The 23599-nt window shown below is 43.0% G+C and overlaps 1 protein-coding gene across 9 annotated transcripts in view; it reads right to left on the bottom strand.

Annotated features, from left to right (window-relative positions):
- The window catches only part of PCNT (pericentrin), a 67130-nt gene that overhangs the window by 7187 nt on the left and 36344 nt on the right, over positions 1-23599 (bottom strand). For 6 of the 9 annotated variants that reach the window (XM_050339342.1, XM_050339346.1, XM_050339349.1 and 3 more), the window contains 19 exons: positions 21075-21304; positions 20502-20621; positions 19945-19965; positions 17522-17749; positions 16537-16707; positions 15572-15724; positions 14998-15168; positions 13619-14740; positions 11555-12088; positions 10764-10860; positions 10176-10330; positions 8062-8259; positions 7651-7824; positions 6831-7026; positions 5612-5825; positions 4965-5115; positions 2671-3387; positions 1785-2059; positions 1421-1520 (listed from right to left, as the gene is read on the bottom strand). In XM_050339342.1, the coding sequence (XP_050195299.1) occupies positions 1421-1520; positions 1785-2059; positions 2671-3387; positions 4965-5115; positions 5612-5825; positions 6831-7026; positions 7651-7824; positions 8062-8259; positions 10176-10330; positions 10764-10860; positions 11555-12088; positions 13619-14740; positions 14998-15168; positions 15572-15724; positions 16537-16707; positions 17522-17749; positions 19945-19965; positions 20502-20621; positions 21075-21304 (5027 nt within the window). The remainder of the gene's footprint in view (positions 1-1420; positions 1521-1784; positions 2060-2670; positions 3388-4964; positions 5116-5611; positions 5826-6830; positions 7027-7650; positions 7825-8061; positions 8260-10175; positions 10331-10763; positions 10861-11554; positions 12089-13618; positions 14741-14997; positions 15169-15571; positions 15725-16536; positions 16708-17521; positions 17750-19944; positions 19966-20501; positions 20622-21074; positions 21305-23599) is intronic. The other 3 variants (XM_050339345.1, XM_050339348.1, XM_050339343.1) reach the window with 2 other exon arrangements.

Raw genomic sequence — 23599 nt, 5'->3', positions numbered from 1 at the left:
CAGAAGTAAATTCTAAAAATAACCCCAAAACAAAACACCAAAAAAAGGAAAACAAACAAACAAACAAAAAAAAAAACCCCATTCAATTCAGAGAAACTGTTGCCCAGAGAAGCTGTGGCTGCCCCATCCCTGGAAGTGTTCAAGGCCAGGTTGGACGGGGCTTGGAGCAACCTGGGCTAGTGGAAGGTGTCCCTGCCCATGGCAGGGGGTGAAATGAGCTGAGCTTTAAGGTGCCTTCCAGCCCAAACCATGCTGTGATTCTGTGAAATTTAATTTTGTGGTAACCCAGGACTCCAGCTCCAACTCTTCATGCAAGTTCTACCTTCATAACCCTCTTCAGTATCAACTACAAATTTAATGGTCAACAGTTACATCAGTGAGTGGTGCAGCAGATCATAAAAGAAATAAAAGAAATTTTAAAGGCAGTTAACGTTTTATCCCTTGAAATAAAATCTATACATTAGAGAAGCCAGTACACACCACTGAGCCCAGCTAGTCCTAGCAACTTATTACAGCCTAACAAGGTTGTGCTGAAATATCTGAAGGAGTTCTACATGGTTCATCTGTGCACTTGATATCCACTGCACCAGGAGGTATCAGATTGACCAGATGACTCCTTATTCATTTGGGCACAGATTTTGCACACTGGAATTTCACCAGGTCCATTATTCCCCAATTTATCACAACTCAAAGAGGTAACAGTGGTGAATTCCCTTTGGTCTCCAGAGCACGTGGTTCAGTACCTTAAAGGAAGGAGATATTCAGGAAGGAGACTGAAGGGAAAGGTGATTCTGGAGAAAAGAAAAAAAAAAAAAAAACCAAGCCAGAAAAAAGAGCCTTAAATCCCCAAATTTGGCTGAAATGTGGTGGAAGATCTGTCTATTATGAGAGAAAGACATACAAGTGCAAAGTTATTTGGGGAATCAGATGGAACCTCAAAGTTATGTTTTCATGATGTATTTTGTACCAATCAGACCTGAGCTGGGCCTTTGATAATCCCTGGGTTTGTGTTAAATATTTGCAGTACTGCAAACAGCAGTCACAACAGCCCTCCCAAGGTGACAAACCGCTGTTGTGCTTTTTTGGAAGGTGCTTGACATTTTGATGAAAAACAAGTGTCTCTGGGCTTGTGATCCCTGGACATACTACATAGCTAAGAAAAAACTGCTGTCAGAAGCAGACCCTGCAATACAACAAAACAGAAAGATTCAGATATTAAAACTTGTTAACAGAATGGTAGTGTGAGTACAGGAGTACACCTTCTTTCCCATTGCCAAGGCAAACCAGAATTTTCCTCAGTGTTTTATTTGCAAACAAATGGGAGGGAGGAAAATCAATCAATCAACTTACCTGCATGCTGCAACCCAAAGAATAGAGAAAACCTTAGTGATAATCAACAAATACATGCTGTTTTCCTTACCTGAGATGCAGGAGACAGTAAATCTGATTTTAGCTCCCTTAATGTCTGCAGTAAAGAGGCCACAGCTTCATCGTTTGATGCAGACCAGTCGTGAACCGTTCTGTCAAACAGAAATCCCTTTTCAGTATCACGTTGATTTGGAATAATGCTAAAGCACATTTGATGCTTTCTCCCTGCTGGATAGCCTTTATGTTCTGAGGCTGCACCTGTGCACTACTCATCACACAGACCACCAAACACACAGAAATTTGCAAGTTCCGTTAATTTTTTAAGAATTAAAAGAGCGCAGGGCTCTCAGCCAGGACCCACACACGTTAAGAAGCGGGATGGAAAGCAAACCACTGTTTTATGAACAACGACTCACTTATCTAGAGTTTTATAGATGAACTCATTCAGGTGCACAGCCACGAAGAGCAACTGCTGCCTTATCTTCTCCAGCTGCTGCTGCTGCAAGTGGGGTTTCTCAGTTTCTTTTGTCACAGCCTGTCTAACATTCCCATCTTTGTTTGAGGTACACAGCAGCTCTTGCTGACGGTTTGGAGCTGGAGGATTTCTTTCTCTTTCTTCTAACACTGCCAGCATTTCCTGCAGCTCTTTAATTCTCTGCTCATCCCTCTGGTGCTGCCGTTCCAAGCTTTGCTATTTGAACAGAGTAAATAGCAGTTAATTGCATCTTATGCATAAACACACACATCACACCTAACCAGCATATCCATCTGGGTGTTCCTTAACTCACAGATCACTTCTGGGGGAAGCAAAGAGCACTGCCTTTGGGGGCCACCAGGAAGCCACTCAATGACACTGGAGTGGGCATTATCTCCATCCACTTTCCTACTGGCAAGTCTCCACAGAGCCTGTAAACCTCTCCCCTCTGTTATAAGTGAGAAACTAGAAGGTGAAACCAATACTGTCCCAAGCCATGATTAGCAGCCCAGCTCAAAATAAGGGGCAGTGACATGAAACCCAGTTTGGTTCCATCCTGCATTTACCCACTATTCCTCTCCACCTGTGAATAACCAGCAATTCCCAGCACAGGTAAAGATATAAACATCAACTTCTGTCAACAATAAACCCAGACACAACCCCCTGAAAACAGCTGAGAAATGCAGGAAAAGAGCTCATCTAATGCATTTTCCAGAATGCTCTGTTTACCAGAAGGAAACATTTCAGTTAAAGAACACAATCCACAGGGTTAAATCCCAGTGGGTGGCCTTTTCAATGTAAGACAAGACTCACAGAGCCGTTCTCACCATTCTCTCCTGATCTCTCTGCCAGCCCTTCTGTTTCTCTAGCTCTGTTTGTTGCTGCTGTCTCTCCTCTCTCTCCCTCTCCTCTTTCTTATTCTTATCTTGCTCTTTCAGCGTCTCGAAGAGCGACTGCAGTTGCTCCCAGTCAGCTTTCATCTTGGCCTCTCTTTCCTTCTGGGCCTCCAAGGAACGGATCACCTCTTGCTTTTGAGCCTGGAGAGACTCCAGCGTGGCTCGCAGTTTGTCGCTGACCTCCCTCTCCTTCTGGGTTTCCTCACAGCACATCTGCACCTCAGCCTCCAGCTGCCTTTTGGACTGGATGGCTTTCTGGTGCATTTTCTCAATCACAGCAGCCAGCTCCATAGTCCGGGACCTCTCTTCTTCCAGCTGGGCCTGGAGCTCCTGGACGAAGGCTTGCTCCAGCAGCAGCTCCCTGTGCTGACAGGAGGCACCTTCTTTCACTCTCACGCTCAGCTGCTCCGTCAAAACACGCTCGTGGTTCAAGGAGTCCAGGAGCTCCAAGGAACGGTTCTTCTCGGCATCCAAACTCTTCTGCAGCTCCCGGAGCTTGGTCTGTTCCTGGGACAGCAGCGCTTCGCAGCGGGAGTGCTCGATCTGCAGCTCCTTGCGGAGATTATCGGTCACCGTCCTCTCGTGCTCCAAGGACAAGGCCAGCTGGCGGTTCTGCACCGACTGCGCGTCCAGGGCGGCCTGCAGCTCCTGGGCAGGACAGGGGACAACACATCATCAGGATTCCAGCACAAACACTATTCTTTCATCAGTCAGTCCCATTAGTAAGCGACGTCTGAAGCAGCAATAACCCATGTCGTTTTAGAAAGAAAAAGCTAAGCAGCACGAGTAGATGTAAAACCTTGGGATTTCGCAGCCCATCCCTTTAAGGCATAGAGCAGAGACGGACAAAAATAACCACAGAATGGTTTGGGTTGGAAGGGACCTTCAAGACAATCTCATTCCAACCCCTGCCATGGGCAGGGACACCTTCTACTAGCCCAGGCTGCTCTAAGCCCCATCCAACCTCACCTTGGACACTTCCAGGGATGGGGCAGCCACAGCTTCTCTGGGCAACCTGTGCCAGGGCCTGCCCACCCTCACAGGGAAGAATTTCTTCCTTATACCTCATCTAAATCTACCCTCTTTCAGTTTAAAATCCATCTCTAGGTCCATTTTGGGAGCAAGGCTCTCTTCAGAAGGAGAGGCAGGGCCTGAAGGGGCAGCCCCAGGGCACCTGCAGACAGTCAGAGACGGCACTGCTGTCCTAGTAGGGGGGTTTACCAGCCCCCCCCAACACCTCATCTCCCAGAAAGCCAGGTCAGATGCCAAGTGGCAGCAGCCCCGTTCCATAATGGGGCTTCAAGAGAGGATTTGTGAAAGCCAGACTAATCTGCTGCACAACTCCCCCTGGGACAATGCACTTTTCTCCTGGCCTTGGCCATGCTGGTCTCTGCTGTCCCTCCATGAGCAGGTCTCTGAAAAGATGGGAGATGTAAGCACCATGTCCTACCATGCAGCAATAACAAAAATCCCTACAAAACCCATCCACACACCTAAACACCTACCAGAAAGGTGATGGGAGAAGCCAGGCTACAAAGACAGATAGTCAGAATTGTGTTTCCTCATGGCATTTAATTAGGATTGTTTGGAGTTCTTTGATAGAGATCAGTTTTGGGGTTTAAGTTTAAAAAATGGTTTATGTTAAATCTTCTTCCTTTTCCAGTCACTGCAGGGTTTTTACAAGCACTGAGTCACTGCTATCACAGCCTCGGAGAGAAAGCTGTTCACTTGTTTTCTGTTCAGTTTAGAAGGGAACAAGACTCTGGTTAACCTCCAAAAATAAATGTTAAACTGGAAAGGCTCCAGTTGCTCTCTGCCAAGCCGATGTATCAATGGGAGGTTTTCTTTTATAATCTCAGTGATCACACACGTCACACCCTTATGGCAAGTTCGCTCTGGAACTAAGGGTGCAGTTTCCCAGTTGCAGAATCTGGCTGTCCCTGCTCAGCAAGGGGCAGCACACAATGGCTGAAAATGGAAAATGAGAAAGGAAAAACACTAAGATGTGTGTGTTGGGGGGAGAAATGCTTACAGCTTTGGTTTATTTCAGCAGGTGCAATTAGTGAAGGTAACAGAAAGCTTTAATTCTGAGAAAAAAAAATGAGCTATGCACATTCAGAAGAGGTTTGGGGGGTGGTTTTAACAGTTATTAAACAAACAAAATAAAAAGACTGCATAAATAACCTGCTAGTTAACGTCACGCCCCCAAGGGAATTGGGCGTTACCTCCACAGCCTTTGTCTTTTCATCCTCTGCTTTCCTGTGCTGACGCTGTTGTTCCTCAAACCACCCTCGGAGCTCAGATTCCTTCAGCTGTTCAGCCTGCAAGTCTTGGAGTGCAGCTGCCAAATCCTTTCCCTTCTTTTCCAGTTCACAACTGCAAAATGACAGATCTGTGTTCAGAGCAAAGCATCCTTCACCAGCAACTGTCAACCAGACATTTTGGGTCGCTTTCTGAGTTTGTTGGTCTATTGATTTGTTTCTTTAAGGTGGCCTCTGCTCTTTCTAAAGAGAGTCAGTTTTCAAGTCACAACTACTTAGCATCTGAAATCATTTACCTCCCTGCAAGCCAAGCTGGAACAATCACTCTACTTAGTAACAACTACGATAGGGAGAAGTTATTTGTGCTGGCAGAGCAAAGCTGTTGTCCTGTGAGAGGGAAGGAAAACATCGGCCTACACTTGGAAGGGAGTGGGGAGGGAAACATACCCAGGGATGACAGAAGTTAGGAAAGAAAACAGATCCCAGAAAAGGGAGAGAGGTTAGTTTTCCTCCCTGTGCTTCCAAGTGCTAAGCCATTCGTGTGTCCAGTTACTACAGAGCTCTCTCAGACCTGCTGATAAATCAAATAAAGTAATAAACCTGATTCTCACCGTAACTGATTTATTTCCCTCTGGAGCTCTTCCAGGGATTTCTGCAACCTCTCATTCTCTTGCTTACTTTCGTGGAGTGCTGATTTCAGGGCTGCTTTTTCTTGATTCAGGACCTCACACGTTCCAGAGGCTCTTTTCTGCTCCTCAGAGAGAGTGCTCTGCAACTCACTCACAATAGATTTTTCCTGCTGAAGCTTATATTCCAATAATTCAACTAGGACGAGAAAACATTAACAGTTATTCATATTATAGATAAACTGACAGTATTATGTCACATTAATTCAAACTGGGGTGACAAATAATCAGCTGTATTGAAGCGTCCTTGTCTGGGGAATTAATTTCTTTTAAAACACGAGAGGAATCAGCAGAAAGATGCACAAATCCACTGCAGCTCTGCTGCTAATGGACCAGGCAAAGTGAGCAGAGCATGAAAGCTGGGTGAGACTGTGACTGTGATATGCTGTAAATAACCTGTTACTAATGGATTCTAAACCCCATTAAGCAAACCTGTCCACTTCCAGACCTATTTTATGACACGAGTCACTAAATAAAAACTATGTTTTGCCAGCTCTGTTCAGTAATAGAAACACGGGGCTAGTGACTTAGGAAAAACAACTTTCCCCAAATTTGGAGGCTGCCATTTGATAAGTGTTTAAAAAATAATGAAGGTACCCATGTCTGCAGTATTATGTAAATATATTTATTGTAAACAAAATTAGCCATAAACTTCTGGATTTCCAGAGAATTCCGTCTAGTGCACGTGTTGGTATTAATAAGTTTTTAAGTGGCTAAATAATGAGTGATAGTAAAGATAAAAACAAAACCAAGGAAAAAAAGCAGTGCTTTTGCTTTGAAGAGATATGTTTATTTGATCAAGGACGCTTGCATTTGTTTCTTTATTATCTAAAGGGAACCTGCTGTGAAAAGCAAGGCTTGCTTATTTACTGAGGGACGTGGTTTAGGGGCGGGCTTGGCTGTGTTAAGTTCATGACTGAAACTCCACGACCTTATCCAACCTAAATGATCCTGTGATTCCATACTAGCAAACATACCTATAAACAATCTCCTGAAAACAAACAGGGGTATTTTACTGTCCTTGCACAACTTTGGTTCTGCTGCTTCGGGCTATTTTTAAAAGTTTCTCTTTGCTTTTTCACAGGTTTGTCTCCATTACTGATATTAGAGAGAACTAAGACAGAAGACAGATCAGGAGGGTCACCTTTCCTCCTGAGCTGGTGTTCCTGTTTGTTCCCGTGATCTTCTGCTTTGGTAAGAGTTTCCTGCAGCTGCTGGAGCTTCTCCTGGTTCTGGAGGTGCGTCATGCGGAGCTGAGCTCGGAGGTCCTGGATTTCCCAGAGCAAGCTGTTCCTGTCCGAGGAGAAAAGGTGCTCCACAACCATCTGCCTCTGCTCCTCCTGCAAACAAACCAGGGCCTATTCAATCCACAAGGCTATTTCCATGTTTTCTGCAGAGATAATCCCTAAGGAAAGGGTTCCAGCAGCAGTACAAGTTTTCTACAAAAGCACTGCATAAAGTTTACGCTTTGTATTAACTCAAAATGTTAACATTGTTGAAGAAAAACCCCACTTCACTTGCTTTACGTTGTTTAATACATAACAGCTACCACAGACCATCTGGTCACAACCTAAAAACTAAATAAACCCCAGATTCAGAGCAAAAAAATCCCAGATTCACAGTTAGTTCAATGTGTATCCTTTGCAAGAGAGGTCTATGAGGCTCTGGATAAATGGGAAGGAAGGAAAGGATTCTATCAAGTTTTTCCTACTCACTATTCCAGGCTTTCTGGAGTCAGCTAAAGTAACCAATAGGCTTTGCAGCACAATGTGCAAAGTTTGGGAAAAATGGTACCAAAGCAGAGACTCTAAAAGCCTACTGATCCCACACCATCTGTATTAATACACAAGATAAGATTTAAAACCAGAAGCAATAAAACTGGGGGGGAAAAAAAAAAAACTTTAGAAGAAATAATAGGGAATAAAGTGATTTATGGGTAGAACACTTTAAGAGATTTTTCTTACTTGCTGTTTCATTATATACTCCAGTTTCTCCACTAATGAACCTGCATCACCAGATGCAGGATTGGAGAAGTGAGACTTCAGGTCCATTTGCAAGACACTTCTCTCCTTCTCAAACACGCTCTGCACTGCTTGCAGAAGTTCTCCTCTCCAGTCAGCAGCAACACCTGAAGTTTCCTGTTAAAATAATTTTGTTTTAAATGGCGTCTCTCTCAATCCCTAACCCAGTGTCTTTCACAGCTTTACTGTGTGAGGGTACACCTGTTAATTTAAGCAGACCAAAAGTGTTTAAAGAGTACTGTTTGAATCCCAGAAAGGAGAGAATCCCTTCCTCCTTACACACACACAGACCCCGTAAAAATAAGCATTTCTACACATAATTACCCTGTTTGAAGGGATGTTTGACTGCCATACCTTGTCTCCCCTCTCTGCCACCTTGCCAAGGGAATCCCTCAGGGATTGAATAGCATCCAGCAGGGCTAAGCCCTCCTTCTGCCAGCCCTGCACTGCTGCTTGGCTCTGAGGAAGGTTCTTCAGCTCCCTGAAACCCAAGGGGTGTTCTGACAAAGCCAGGATTTTGCGGCTCTCCTCGTACACCATCTTCAGCACAGCCTGAGAAGGTTAAAAAAACAAAATAAAACAAAAAACAAAACAAACCAGAAATGGAAACAGGCATCAGCATCCTGAGAGTGTAAGAACAGGATGGGGTAGCACTACAAAGAATAACGTGGCTGTGCACATCAACACCCTGACATGCAATTAAGCATAAATTATTAATATGCAATTATGCCAGAGGGCTGTACTTTAACTTTGTTGTTTCTGAACTATTTATTTAGCTAGCTTTCCTGGGAATAAATGAAATTCTGGCATGTCTGAAGCCATGTAACTAAACCATCAGAAAATTGAATTATGTATTTAGACAACCTTGGTTTAATTTAGCAGATTATGTACAAATAACATCTCTCAAAATAATCAGTGTTAATAATTTACACAGTGAAAGTTGTTTCCTCTGACGCTGTCAGGCCAAATAATATATGTTAAATAAATTCCCTCTTCACAAACTATTACATCATGCACAGATGTTTCCTGGTCTCTTTTCAAGGAAGGTCACTGGAGATTTAGGTCCTTGTCTTACACACATCTCATCAGAAATATCGCAGCTTCCACGTGAAGCTGTTCCTCACTGCTACCCACTTTAGCAACAACAACATAAAGTACTGCTCTTTAACTCTTGATATTCTTTCCTTGCACTTATTTGAATGACTTAACTTTCAAACCAACTTGAGTTGCTTTTCTGTCGCTAGAACCAAAACAGTGATTACTTCAAGAAGCAATAAAACCTTTAGTGTTCAAACAAAATATTTAGTAGCAGAACATGCACTCAGATTTTACAGCCAGTAAAGTCTAGATTAATGATCCACAAAATAAACTAAATAAATAAAAAAAATCTGTTTCTTAAGGTAAAATAAAATTCACTCTTCCAGACTACACTTCAGAGAACTATTATTTTTCTAGATGCAGAGTCATAGAATGGTTTTCAGCTGGAAGGGACCTTTAAAAACCATATCTAGTCCAACTCCCCTGCCATGGGCAGCATATTCTATTAGTTCAGTTTGCTCAAAACACCATCACACCTAATTCTGAACTCTTCTAGGGATGTACATGAAGGGTCACTGCAGAGGGCGGGAGAAGGTTCCTCCTTCTGACTCGAGCAGCGATGAAGGCCCAGTCTCCTCCATCCTGGGACCTACTGTGTCAGTCAGCTGAAGAGAATTTGAATTCAGGCTTGCCTTGCCCCTGGCACAGCCTCACTGCACTGCAAAATTTTCCTACCTTGTGCTGAGCAAGCTGAAAGAACCTGCTTCTTATTTTATAGCATATTTTATAGCATATTAGGAGGCAGTGTTCACTTTCTAGGAAGTGTATTTCTTCTAGTTTCTTATTACTTGAGAACTCACTATAACCTACTGCACTTACCAGCCTCATAGGGGAGAATTTCTCCCTTCCCACGGCTGGAATTCTTGGAATGGCTGAGAGCTGGCTCAGCTTGTTCACCAAACCAAAGAATGCCAGGCACACACTTTCTTCAACTTGCCCTTCTGACTAGAGCGGGCACTCACTGCTCAGCCTGCTGTGTATCCCTCCTTCTCCTTGAACTGACTCTGTCATGCCCCTCCCCACCACCTTGCAAAGGTGTTTGCACAGCTCTCCATGCCATCAGAACCACAAGAGCAGGCAGGGGAGCATGATGCCAGCTAGCTATGGCTGCTCCTGGAACAGCTTTCTGTGAGGCCTCCAAGACAAACCCACAGAACAGATCAACCACCACCTTCTGAAACATCACCGGTGCTGTCCTAGCAGAACTAGCTCAGTTCTGGCAAGTACAAGCAGAAGTCAGTAATTTTGTCACAAGAGATGAAAAACTTGAAGTACAAAGCACTACAGAACAGTCTTCAGTGTAAATGTACCACTTGGTTTTTGCTGTCCAGTTGTAATTTGCTGCTGTGCTTCCATTAACCACGCATTACCTTCAGCTGTGGTGAAAGCACTTCCTTCTCCTTCACTGACTCCATGATATCTGGGAACACCCCCCGGTAGCGCAGATAGGCCATGACGCTGCCATCCAGCTGGGCTGGTGTCTGGAGCTCCTGCTTTAGTTTAGCTGCCAGGTTTGAGCTGGTACCTGAAGGAACAGACAACCCCCCCCACACACGCCCACAGGTGTTATAAATATGAAACCTGAAACCAGAACAACCACTCGTGCAAAACAACCCCCATTTCTTCTCCCAGTCTGAAAGCAGGGGCAGATCAAGTTGGTTGGTTAAGATCTCAACTCACTTAAAGAAGTTAAAAGGCAGGAAGTCGTGTTTAGCACCAGAGAAAGTGCTGTAGTTAAAAAAATCAGGACTCAAAACCCCCCTGCCCCCTTTTCAGGATATCAAGATGAGAAGGTAAAAGCAGGCACAAATATACCAATGTTTCTAAACAAAGAACCCCCTGCCAGAGGCACAGCTTTCCAGTAAGAGACATAAAAGTAAAATAACACGGGAGAAAGAGGAAATATTTTGATAAAGAAGTTGACATAAGGTGAAAGGAATCTAGAAAGGTAAACTTACTGCTGCCACATCCACTGCTCATCGCAGATGCTCTTGATCTTACGTCATCTTGTAAATCAGAAGGGGTTAAAGTCAGGCTATCAGCTTCTCTCATCTCCTTGGAAATAAAGTTTTCACATGGATTTAGTTTCCTGAGTCCAGCTGTTGTTTTCTGCACTTATGTGCAGATTTTAGCAAATGCCTGCTTGGTGACAGTGTTAGAAATGGCAAATGCCATCATGAATGCAACACTGGTGCTCTTTGGGGGCCATTCCATCCCAATTTTTCCCTCTTCTAACAGTCTTAAGAAACTGACAGGTATTTATGTTCAATTGCCCCTCAAAAGGAAGGCAAAAAAATATACAACTGAAGATAAATTTTCTGAAGTACAGACTTGATCTTCCTGTGAAATTACAGGATACAGAGAATATATAAATATATATATACACACACACATAATATATAAAATATTTCCATTTAAAAAATAAAATCCCTCAATTCTTCAATTTTGAAAGAGTCTCTCCTAACACTCAACAACAGATATTTGTAAGTGGGGAGCTGTTTCAGAACACTGAGTACTGTGGCAGCAAAGATTTTACATGTTTTAGCTCAAACACTGGCACAGGAAGCGTTAGCTCAAATTTACCAGTTATTACCACAATAAGAGAGGAATTAAAAACATTACTGGACCCACCCCCAGCACTGTGTAGGCTTCAGCTGCTTGGAGCCAATGGCCCATCAAGGATCCCAGGGGGCCAGAGCTGAGCAGTCTTGTTTAATAAGAATTAGATCAGACACCAAACGGCACTCACCAAAATCTTCTTCCGCATCTCGTCGTCGTCATCATCATCAACAGAATAGGTGCTCTCAGAGAAAGCTGGAGATTTTCTACCTGCTCCCACCACTGCATCCCCACTGCCACGGTCAGCCAGCCTAGAATATCCCAGGGACACAGAATTATCTCCTGGCAGGGATGACCTTGTGTGCACGACTTCAAAATCCGCGTTCTCAGCCTCCGAGAAGGGCGTCAGGTGAAGCACTGGCTGGAGATCCACGCTTGTATCTTGTTTCCTCATGACCTCAGGAGAGCCCCATGAACACACACTTGCAACCAAATTCTGGAAGTCTTTCGAAATGTCTTTGTCTGTGTCCAAATTGTGTTTTGGAGAGTCAGGAGTCTGACGAATTCCCAACATTTGCTGGCGGTGCTTTTTCAAATCTCGATCCTCCTCAGAGCTGTGGATCGTGTCCAATTCCTGAAGCAAGATGTTTTCTTGTGATTTCCTAATCTGAGTGTTTGGATCTGTACCCTGAGTTGTCAAGTCAAACATAACTTCATCTTCTTCCTGCAATGAAATAGCACATATTAACAGTTAAAAGGAATTTGAATATGATTTTACAAACTGAGAAACACGGGTTTGAAAAAGATCTTTTAGAATTGGTTGATTTTTTTTCCTTCAGGTGCTTCATCTAAGTAATTTTAAGCTAAAATTACTCTTTTGACCTCTTTGATTCTGTGGCTGAGTCTAAATGATGCACTATTTGAGAAGATATTTTAGTTTATTTTAAACCTGTCAACGTGGAAATTTCATTTCATCCTCCATACCTCCTATGTTGTCAGATACAGTGAATAATTGTTTTCTCTCCCATCTTAGACCATCACCTTAACCCTTTTGTGTTAATCATCCCTCTTAGCTGATAAGTCCTAACCTGTTTTAAGCCTAGTGCTGGCTGCAACTGCTTCCCTCTTCTCACTGCTCCTCCAGCTTTCATTTTAATAAATTTCCTAATTTCCTTGGGTTCAAAAGTGGAAACAAGGTGAAAAACTGTATGAGGGTTCTTTGCTCCTCTAAGAATGCTGCAAGTATTGTACTTTTTCCCATACTGGGATGGGCAGATCCACAGGAAAAAGTCTATTGTAATGAATGCTTGAAAGCACGGTAGTTTACTTACTTTGACTCAACATTTTCTCCAATTTTGATGACCATCCCTACTTTAAAGCCTACTTTAAGACTTTTAGCACTCAAACTATGGGAATACATAATACTGACACATGGACATCAACTAAACGTTTCAGAATCGGCGTTTCTACTTGAAAAATTCTTCTTATATCATTTTAACTGCCCCTGGAATTCCAGCAGAGCTTTATGGCCTTCAAAATGTCACCAGCTCTCTCTTCACTGAACCCCAAGTTACTTGTGTTCCTCAAACAGGGATGTAACAATCCCTACCTGCATGGCCCAGTAGCCATCAGACAGAAGTTTGCTGCTTGCACAGACACACTCAGTGGTCTGAAGCACATCAGCCTGCACAGGTCATTCAACACTTTTCCCACCTGTTCCCTTTTCCTGAGGGATTTCTGGGACAGACCCTGAATGTACAGTACCCCCTAGGCCAATGGCACTGATCCAAACTAGGAACTTCCAGGCAGATAAAAACACAAGCACCAGGAATGGTCACGTTTTGCACAGCTGCTCTCTTCGTTTAATGCTTTAAAAATTAACCCATCGTTTTACTTGGCAATTATCCTATAATTTCTTTAAATAAGTCCACTACCTTGAATGCTTGTATCCACATCAGGACCCCCAAAATCCACATAAGCACTCAAACTCTTTTTCATATAAGCCCTCTTTACTAACACTTATCACCTCTGTAAGCCAGCCTTAAAAGACAGTGAGTTGATGTATGACAGACTGCTACAGCTCTTTGAAAAAAAGGGTCACCTGGGTCCTACTGCTCTCTAAAACTGGGTGATTGAGTTTAATAAGATTAGGTTATCTGGAGCAAATGGTTCTAGGAAAGATTCAGAGTAATTACAAGAAAAAGAAACACAGATTTATTAAAAAAAAAATGCTATGAAGAAACAAATCATATACCAGTTTAGCAGTAGGGGAAGCCAGGACTGGGAATGACTGATCATTATTTGCTTGCAGTTCTTCCAATTCCTCCATTCCCTTTTTAAGGGCTCCTCCTTTCCTTTCTTTCTGGCAGAATGGCCTGAGAGAGGCAGTCCCTTTGTGACCTCGTTGCTCCTTTAGCTGGTATGACTCCAGCTGGGAAAGAACTTCAGCTCTGTCTGCTCGTAAGGCTTCAAGCTCTTTCACGTGGGCCTTGATTTGATCCTTCAGTTTTGCAGTGTTCCCTTGCAGCTCCTTGATTTCTCTCAGATAAGCCACTTCTTTCTGATTCAGCGCTTGCACCTGGAAATCCAGCCTAGAAACCTCTAACTGAAGGCTATAAACATCTTGTGCCTGACTTGCATCCCTCTTTTCCAACTCAGTTTGGAGCTCTGCTGCCTTTTCTGTTAAATACTGCAGCTCGGTGCTGTCAGCTTCTCTTTGATCCGCCATCGTCTTAATCTGCATCTCCTTCTCCAGAATATTTGCTTCCCTTTGTCTCATGGTATCTTCAAGTTCCTGAACTCGAGACTCAGTAATCTTTGTCTCAGCCTCTCTCTGAGACAGCCGTGTTTGGGAAAGGCTGTATTGTTCCTGAAGTGCCTCGTGCTGGATGCTCAGGGAGGCCAGCTCTGCAGCACACTGCTCCGATGACTCTCGCATCTGTTGGCATTTCTTCTCCAGGATTTCCACTTCCACTTTGAACTGCACTTCCTTCTCTTCCAGCTGCTGCTGCAGAGCCTGTCTAGCAGCTGAGACGAGCTCCAGTTCCTCCTGAAGCTCCCTCACTCTGGAGAGTAGCGATGCGTTTCTTCTGTTTGGATCGGGATCACCCTGACAATCCACCAGCCCCTTCTTCAGCTCATTCTGGAGGTTTTCCACAGGCTTTCCCAGTGCAACCTGATAGAAGTCATCCTGGTTGTCACTATCTTCGTGACAAACTGGTCCAAACTGCGCCAGCTCTTTTTGAAGCTTCTCAATCACTCCATGGAGCTGCTCCACCTCCTCATCCCTGTCCTTACGCAGCCTCTCCTGGTCAACGCGAAGGTGCTCGACCAGCGATTTGAGTTCTTCAATTTCAGATTTTTGGTCTTCCACAGCCTAAACAAAAGGATAATGAATGACTGAATATTACTGCATGGAGACACAATTACTGTTGCACATGGAGTTTACATTTTTCTTCTGAAATCACACATTCAACACGGGGAAGAACCGCGCGCTTCAGCTGGGAGCTGACCTCAAAATAATCTCTACTTATTCCTAAGAGAATTACCAAACAGATTTCATTTACCATAAGATTCTGCTCACCTTGCTCCCCTCTAAAAATCAAGCAATGAACATGCAGTAAGCACTCTTACTTTATCCTCCAGAGCATTCTGTAGCTCGAGCTGGAGTCTCTTCATCTGCTCATTCAAGTGATCGATTTCCTGATTCTTTTCTTCAAGCAGTGCTTGTGGGAACGACAAAGCTGAGCAATCATTAATACCCAGGTCCTGACTGTGCTTCACATGGAGTTTTGTTAGATCCTCCTGACCAGGAAAAACAATCATCTCATTAGAAAGGACTGAGAGAACTAGGGGGCTTTATTTAAACTCTCTCCTCTATACTATAACATTGAAGAACTCAGGAACACAACCACAGCTATTTGCTTTGGGTTTTATCACCACATTAGACAGCCACAACCCAGAAAATTACCCAAGGTTTTGATTTAAATGAAAAGTAGAAGATAATGCTTCAAGTGTGAATCTAGAATATTGGCGGGCTTTGGTTCTACAATACCCACCATTAGTCTTGTAACAATAATGCAACAGCCCCCTGGCAAGAGAAACAAATAATTATCTGTTTGCAGCATCACCAGATGAAGATTACAACACTCAAGATAGAAGGTTTCTGACACTTTAGCCAGTGCACACTAAAGCTAAGGAAACCCACCTTCAAGTGTGCATTCTCTGCCTGAAGCTGGCTGATGCTGGAAGTGCTGAGGTTTTTTTGGATCTCTAACTGCAAGTTCAGCTGCAATATCTCCTCGTTTTTGCTGCTCAGGTTATCTTTGTATTGCTCTAGTTGGTCTAGCAAGCTTGCAATCTGAAAAAAGAAGAAGGGAATGTAGAGTTGTTTCAATTAAGTCCTCTTATTTAAGTAGAAAAGATAAAAGTTCATTCATTGTCTTACTTAACAACAAGTAACTTCAGCAATTTCTATGATTTAAACTCTAATCAACCTGCACCAACAGAATACCTGAGACATAAAAACAGAGTGAGAAGCTTGTGCTCCAGCTCCTCATCTGCAGAACCAAAGTACTGCAAAGATTTTTTCTTAAAAAAAACCTAACTGCTCATATGAGATAATGTTAATCTGTACTGTGAACAATCAAGGCTTGACTGATGTAATTTGCAGTAACAATAGGAAACATCTTAGCATTGGATGTCCAGCTTAATCACAAAAAGTTAACATGAACACCACTCTCCTCCTCCCAGAAGACAAAAATTAGCATTGAAGTGCCAATCCCAATAAGAGACATCAAACAGATGAGTCAATAACCACACATTCCTGCGATTGAAGGAGCAGTGGCAGCAGAGGGATTTTGCCATCCACAGGTTTTATCATCTCTTGCCATAATGGGTGAAAAGATTTAGGTGCTTTGGGAATGTGACTATTGAAGCTAAACTTCAAAAGGGACATGGAAATTCCACCTGTAAGAAGCAAATTTTTATTATCTTGCTGCTCTTGAAAGAGTGGAGGATCACCTCTTTTTTTCTTCTTTGCCCACATTTATTAACATGTTAAATCACTGGGATTTCGAATGGATGAAATTCCCAACTACAGGTGGGTACAAAATATTTATGCAATTATGAGAGCAACTCAAAGAGTCTGGAGGACTCTACTAAAGCTCTCACCTCTCTCTCCTTGGCCTGAAGTGCTTCCTGCTCTGCCTGTAGCTGCTCCTTCAGCACAGGGGCAGAAGTGCCATCCACTGGCACTCGGTGCCTCGCTTCATCCAGCTTAGACTGCAGGGCAGAGATCTGGATCAGGTTATTGTACTGCTGCTGCTGCAATGCCTCTTTATCCTGGAAAAGAAACCAACTCATGTTAGAATTAATTGCAGGACTGCTTCACCCTGCCATTGAATTGGAATTTCCCTTCTTGCAGTTTATACTCATATCTTCTCATCCTTTCAGTGTTTACCTCCAAGTCTGACTCCACCTTCTCTGTAACCTTGCATTACGTGACTGTAGACAAAAAAGATCTCCACAAAGCTCCCAACAATACTCAACCAAGCAAAATTGCTGGGAGGGAACTGAGCACTTACTTTAAGATGGTAGAAAAAAAAAAAAGCTACTCAAGTATTTGGTCAAAGACAAATATTTTTGCTAAATGGAATGTAATTCTTAACTCTAAGCTGTGATTGAATCTGCAGTAGTAACAAAGCACTCAAAACTTCAAATCATGGCTTTAAAGACACAGAGCAAGAAGGGCTGCAGATTAAGATAATGTGATTTTAAACACAGGCACTTACTGAAGACCCTCAGTGTTTAATATTCAGTAACATCACCTTCTCAGAAACTTCCAGACAAGCACAAGAGCAGCTCTGAACCACACGAGCGTGACAACTATCAAAAGCATCCTCCACAGTAAGACTTAGTCTTATAAGTAGTATATAGGCATACACTACTTACAAGTAGCACATAAGTCTGCACAGTGGACCTGGAGTTTGTAAAACCAGAGTTTATTTATTTAAAACTGTGGCTGTGATATTTGCAATTAATAAAGCAGTTTAACTCACCACTGCGTGCCAGGGACAGTCCCAAGCACCACCAGCAACCCCCACAAAGCCACTGTCACGGAACGCCAACCCCACCTAAATAAAGATTTAAAAATTACTTGTTTCAGTTCAGTTTCCACTTTCTTCATCTTCTGCAGCTGTTGTTCCAGTGAGTGCACAGTCTTGGAGACCTCAGCACCGCTGCACTTCAGCTCCTGGATCTGCGCCACCAGTTTTTCTATCTCTTTATCACGAGCTGTAATTTCCTGGTGTTTTCTCTCCTTTTCTAATAACAGCTTGTTGTAATCATCCATCTTCTCTTTTAGTTCTGCTTGCAGAGATTCCACCTATACAGAAATCACAGTATTCATATTATTCAGGCAATATAACAAACTTTCAACTGGAAGCAAGAGAAGTTTCGCGTCAAAGCAGGTGGAGTTTTTTACTACGCTCTAAAGAAGTGCTAAAATCCCAGGTGAAAATAAAACTAGATGTGGACAGAAAGGATTAAAAAAAGTAAACTTTCTGAAATCTTGTTTTCCAAAGGCAGCAGCTCTTAGATGCACATTTGATTACTCTCTCTTCGTATTTGCAGTATTCTCACAAAATACCAGATGAAGGCACACTCTCAAAAGGAGCCTTGTGGTGTGGGGAGTTTGTTTTAAGATTAAAAAAAACAAAACCCAAGACTACATGAAGTATTATTAACAGCACTAGATTTATTTCTGTAACCTCAGAACCCTCTTCCAACATTCCAAGGAATTCCAGTTTAAAGGAAGATGCCAAGGACAAATATGCAGTGCACCACACCCAATGCCTGCAAATCAGAGAGATTCCTAGGAGCCAACACAGGACAAGGTACTTCTGTTTCCAAAAATCACTTAAATGTGAAGAGGATATCAATTTTGAATTGGAGCTCACTTGAGATCCAACCATACACAGAGCTGCAGGAAAACAGTCATTCATTCACCCCAGTAATCAAGGTGAAGGCAAGGCCAGGAGCTTTGGTGGGTGTGGGTGACAGACAATCTACCTCAAGGCGTGATAAAGTCATTAAGCACGTTGAAAAGCAAGCTCAGGCAGGAAAGCAGTTGGAAAGGAGAAGTAATCTGGTCAATACCAATGTGCAGGAAGGTGAGACTTAACAAAATAAATGCTTTGTTTGTCAGTAAGTGCCTGGATTGATGCAAATCCCACTTCGACATTATAAAATAAACGTTCTTTGCATTAATGCAGAACTTCACGTCTTTGAAGTATTATAAGGATACTACTAAAGCAGCAAAACACACTCTAGCAAAATAGAGGAAGAGAGTCAAATTAATAAGCATGGAGAGTGTCAGGGACTGGCTAAGAAAACCTAAAGTGAATAACATTATATTTTCAACTGCTTACAGGCACATAAACATCTCCTTAATTATGTATGAATCTTACTGTCTTCTCACCTCATCCGCAGCTGACCAACTGCTAAGCATAACACAGGCCTTACAGTAAAGCTTTTGGGCAGAGAAAAATATTCTAGAGGTCTAACCTTTCTAATGCTGTAAAATTTCGGCATCAGAATCCCAAAACTACGACGCTTCAGACATTAAAAAAAGCGTCACCCTGTTGCTGGAAAGCTGGTACTGCAACCCTGGCAGCCAAGGAAACACCTCCACAACCTCCACCCTCACGGAGCACACTGCTGCTCCCAAGTACCAGCCACCAGCACTCTTTCCCCAAAATAACCCCACTCGCACATTCCTCGAGCCCAGTGAGCAGCAGGGAGGGCAACTGTGAGCTTGTTATGACTGCCACATGCAGGAATCAGCAGCTCGCTGGCACTGCTGTGGGCTGGAGCGAGTTAAGCACCTGCTGACGTTACAGCTGCATCAACCAACCAAAGGAACCCCGACATTTCCTTCTGGCACGGAATGCCTGCATTCCTCACCCTACCTACAACTGGCACTTGCTCAGTTACCATCCCTGTGTGTCTCTTTCTCCAAGTAAGTTTTCATCCTTTCTGGAAGGGGTTGCAAAGCTACAGCAGTTGATTTTTTCAGCTGTGCCCTCCAGCATGGACAATTTGCTCTATCAAAGATGCAATTGCTCTTACAAGAAGTGCTTTCCTAGAAATTCCAGGATAATTCTAGCAATAAACAGATAGAAATGTCACTAAGTGGTTTACACATCGAAGTTTTGGTAAGCACCAGGTCACAAACAAAAGCTGAAGGCCAAGGTATCATCACCATTCCAGTATCTTTGTTTCACACACTCCAAACCTCAACTTCTTCCATGGCAAAAAGCTCTGGTTGCAGCAAGTAACTGCCTGTAATACCTTTGAGCAATAAGCCTGGAGAACAAACTGTTCTATGCAAAAGGAAATTAAACTGAAAGCAGCTCCCCATTCCCTGAAAGAATTCTGCCACCCTAAAAACTTGTAGCCTTAGCTCCAAGTCACACCTTGACATATGAAGAGGAGGAAAAAAAAGCTAAAGCAGATCTAGAAAGGATTGAAAGTGAAAGGAAAGAATAGTTAAAGAGATGTTCATGCTATTTTCCATACCTGTAGAATCAATTCATAGTTCTGTATAATGTTCATTTATGTGAAAAAACACAACCAACAAAAAAAAAAAAAGGAAAAAGGAAAAAAAAAAGCAAAAGTTAATGTCTGAAACCAAGCATCAAACAAATGAACATGTGTAAACAAGGACTCATTATAAACCTAAATGGGACAAGGCATGCAGACAAAGAACATCTCTATTGTATTTGCTATAACTGGAAAAAAACAAACAGATTTAGAACCCAGAAGTCATCCCTCAGACATGCTCTGTAGAGCAGTGTCTCTAGTGTTGTCCTCCTTGGTTCATTTAAAATCAGACTCAGAGGCTGTGAAACCTCCCTGTAAAGCACATAAACCAGTTCTTTCCATCTCCATAACAAATAGAATAACTGCATCCTCACTGCCTAAATGTAGCTCAGTCAGCTGGGGAAGAAAAATCTGCTCTCTGGGTGACAACAGAGGGGGAAAAAAAGTCTCCCAAGAGCCACATCCCCAAGAAAATACAGTTATTTAATTGCAGTAGACAAACTCCTTTGGTCATTAAGTGTTATTTTACTCACTCTGCATTCCCTGGGCTGTCCTGAAGTCTGTGATTTTGCTGACAGTTTTAACTGTTCTTCCAGTTTCTGGATTTCCTGCTGAAAATCATCGCGTTCGTGTTCCCTTTCTATGGCTTGTTCCTGTAAACCCAGCCAGAGAGAAAGAAACTTGGCATTTCACTACAACACTGTGCACAAGAATACTTTGGGGGTTGTTTTTGGGGTGAAGAAACTGTTCATTCAAAAATAATTAACAGCTTCTAGCGCTCCTGAAAGCACATCTACAATTACAGAGAAAGGAAAAAAAAAAAAGAAAAAAAAACACAAAAAACCACCTTTTTGACTGCAATGTACATCCAAACTACAACTATCAATTAATAAATAGGAAGAATTATCCTGCAATACTGCAAAAAGGGAATTGAAAAAAATTAACTTCTTTATTTCTTTTATGAGACTAGAATACCAAAGTCTTAATTTCAAACAAAACTGAAAATATCCCCTTTTAGAAACCACCTTCCAAAGTTGCAGCCACAAGCCAGGAGACGAATTTACCACCTCCAGACCCATGGAAACGTGGTCCCAGGCTTTACTTACATCCATGAACTGCCGCTGGTTTTTAAGCTGTTTTTCAAGAACTTGAATTTGCTGTTTTAATTCAGCAACCTCCAGTAACTGCGTAGCCAGGTCTTGGTTACTGTGCAGCTGTTCTTCCAGTTCCACCTCCAAAACCTTCATTTGAGAGCGTAAGTTGGAATGGTCCTTCTCTGCCTGACACTGAAGCTCTAATTTCTCCTTTGACAGAAATTCTACCTCCTTGAGTAGGCCTGAACAAGAACACAAAAAACGACAAAAGTTTGCCAGTGCAGGGCACAAAAATCAAATGTTTCAGATGGGATTAAATTCGGGTATTTTGGACAGCCTCAAAACAAAGCAAAACATTCCTGAGGTGGATTTTAAGACACTGAACAGGAATTCTGATGCATGACAGCTCGTGGGGTCTCCAAAAGCCATCTTAATAAAGGAGGCCATGGGTATCTGTTCTCAATCCCTAAGGGAATCCTGGCTGCAGATATTCTCAGGCCCTTAGAAAGCTTTCACCTTCATCCCTGGAAACCTCCTAATTCCAGAGAGCCCCATCTCACCTGACCAGGAATCCTTTAAGTTCACTCCCTAGTCCTTGCCTTCTCAACCCCAGTGCCACACTCTTCCTGCCCCAGAGGCTCTTTCCAAACCACACCAGATCCTCAATCCTCCCAGTTCCCTCCATTCCAGATGTGCTCCATCCCCAGGTTTAAGCCCCAAAAAACCACTGTCAGCCACCCAGCCATTCACCCCTACCCTTCCAGCTGTCCCATCCTTCACTGCTCTATCCCAAATCCTTGCCACCCTTCTTTCCCAACTCTCTTCTTGATCGAGCCATGCAATACAGAAAAACAGAAGCCTATTTTGTATCAAAGCAAGGTCCTGCAAGACCTCATCATTTTACTTTTCAAATGTTCCATCATCACCTTAAATGTTTTCAGCCAAAGCCAAGTCTGGGACCCAACAAGGGCCTTAAGTGGTCACCCAGCCCACTCTGCAGAAGTGGGACAACCACAGCCTGCCTACAGTATTTTTTTTCCAGGGTTTCACTATCCACAGGTATTTAATTACATCTCTAGATACTTGAAAACAGGCAAAATATCATGAACACTTCCACTTTCATGCTTAAGAGGGTAAGTGTCACAGCTATGGAATGATGCAACAATATTTACAGTAAACATTGGGGGAAAAGTCCCCACAGTGAGGATACTGGAACAGAACGTGTGGGCTCTGCGAAGTCTCTGGCTCTGGAAATCAAAGAGGTTGGACAGAGAGAAACAAGGAAAGAAGATTCTGGTGTGGGACAACGACATTCCAACTACATCTACCTCCAAGCACTCATTTTGCACGTGTGCAATTACCAGGAGCCACGGACTACCTAAAAACAACTCTCTACCTTTTCTAGCGCCGTGCTAAACAATCACAATCAATATTCACACATTCATTGAGCTGTGGATGTAATTCAGGCTCTGGCAGAACCCATGAAATGAAGAGTTTTCCCCCAGTTTTCTCTCCCAGCCCCCTCAGAGCTGGATTGGATGTATCACATATCACACATATCATGAGATGCAGCAGAGCAAAGCAGCTGAATTCAACACACAGGAAAAAAAGCCAACAGCCTGAATTCCACCAGGAGACTCAATCCCAGCCACAGCTGCCCAACAGAGAATATCTTTTGCCAAGAGCTGGGTTTTGGCAGGCTGGAGATGGGAATAATAGCAATAAAATAGCACTCCAGTGTCTTTGGTTCCACACGGTGCAGAGAGGAGGGGAAGGTCCCGTGCACAGCGTTATTTGTGCACCCAGGGGAAGGTCACAGATGGGGACAGACCCTGTGAGAAAAGAACTGGCATTTGGGAAAAAGAGCACAGGAATTTTCCCTTCTATATCCCAAGAAACATGGCTGATGCCTGCCTTTGAGCTTCCAAAGGAACACCAGTGCTTTCTGAGGAACAAAATACTGATTAGGCAACGCTGAGTTACCCAGTCACAGCCACCTCCTCAGACAGAAATGCAAGTTAATGGAAAAAAAAATAATTAGGCAAACAGATTTTACCTGGAATCAGCAGTATTTAATAGAAAGCAGGTATCAGATTTTGGCAATCTCAGGAAGTGCAATCTGTTTGACCAACTTTTTTTATTTTTTTTTCTTTTTTCAAGCACATGGGCCGAACTGTATAAACAGAATTTCAAGCAACACAAACAGATCATCAGCTCACAGATTTGTTTCTTTGCAGACAAAACCTGCTATTTTATTACTGCTTATTCAAAATCATGCAGTTCCACCTTCAGCAATGCCCCCAGCACACTCCTCCCCACCCCCAAAAATCACCAGCAAATGCCAAGCTCCGTTCTGAGTGCGTTTAATTAGCGAGGCCACTCTACTCACATCAGTGCTCCACGTCAAAAACGGGAGGAGGCGTCTGCTTTGCAAGGAATAAAGCCATGTCCAACTCCAAACAAAACTGATTTGGAATTTCCACCTCCTACAAACAATTCCAAACCAGAGGAGAGTACTACAGATGGCTGTAGAAAGG

Source organism: Myiozetetes cayanensis, unplaced genomic scaffold (genome assembly GCF_022539395.1).
Source record: "Myiozetetes cayanensis isolate MyiCay16 unplaced genomic scaffold, myiCay2020 scf9, whole genome shotgun sequence".
Classification (NCBI taxonomy): Eukaryota; Metazoa; Chordata; class Aves; order Passeriformes; family Tyrannidae; genus Myiozetetes; species Myiozetetes cayanensis.
This window is presented reverse-complemented; position numbering and strand designations above follow the sequence as displayed.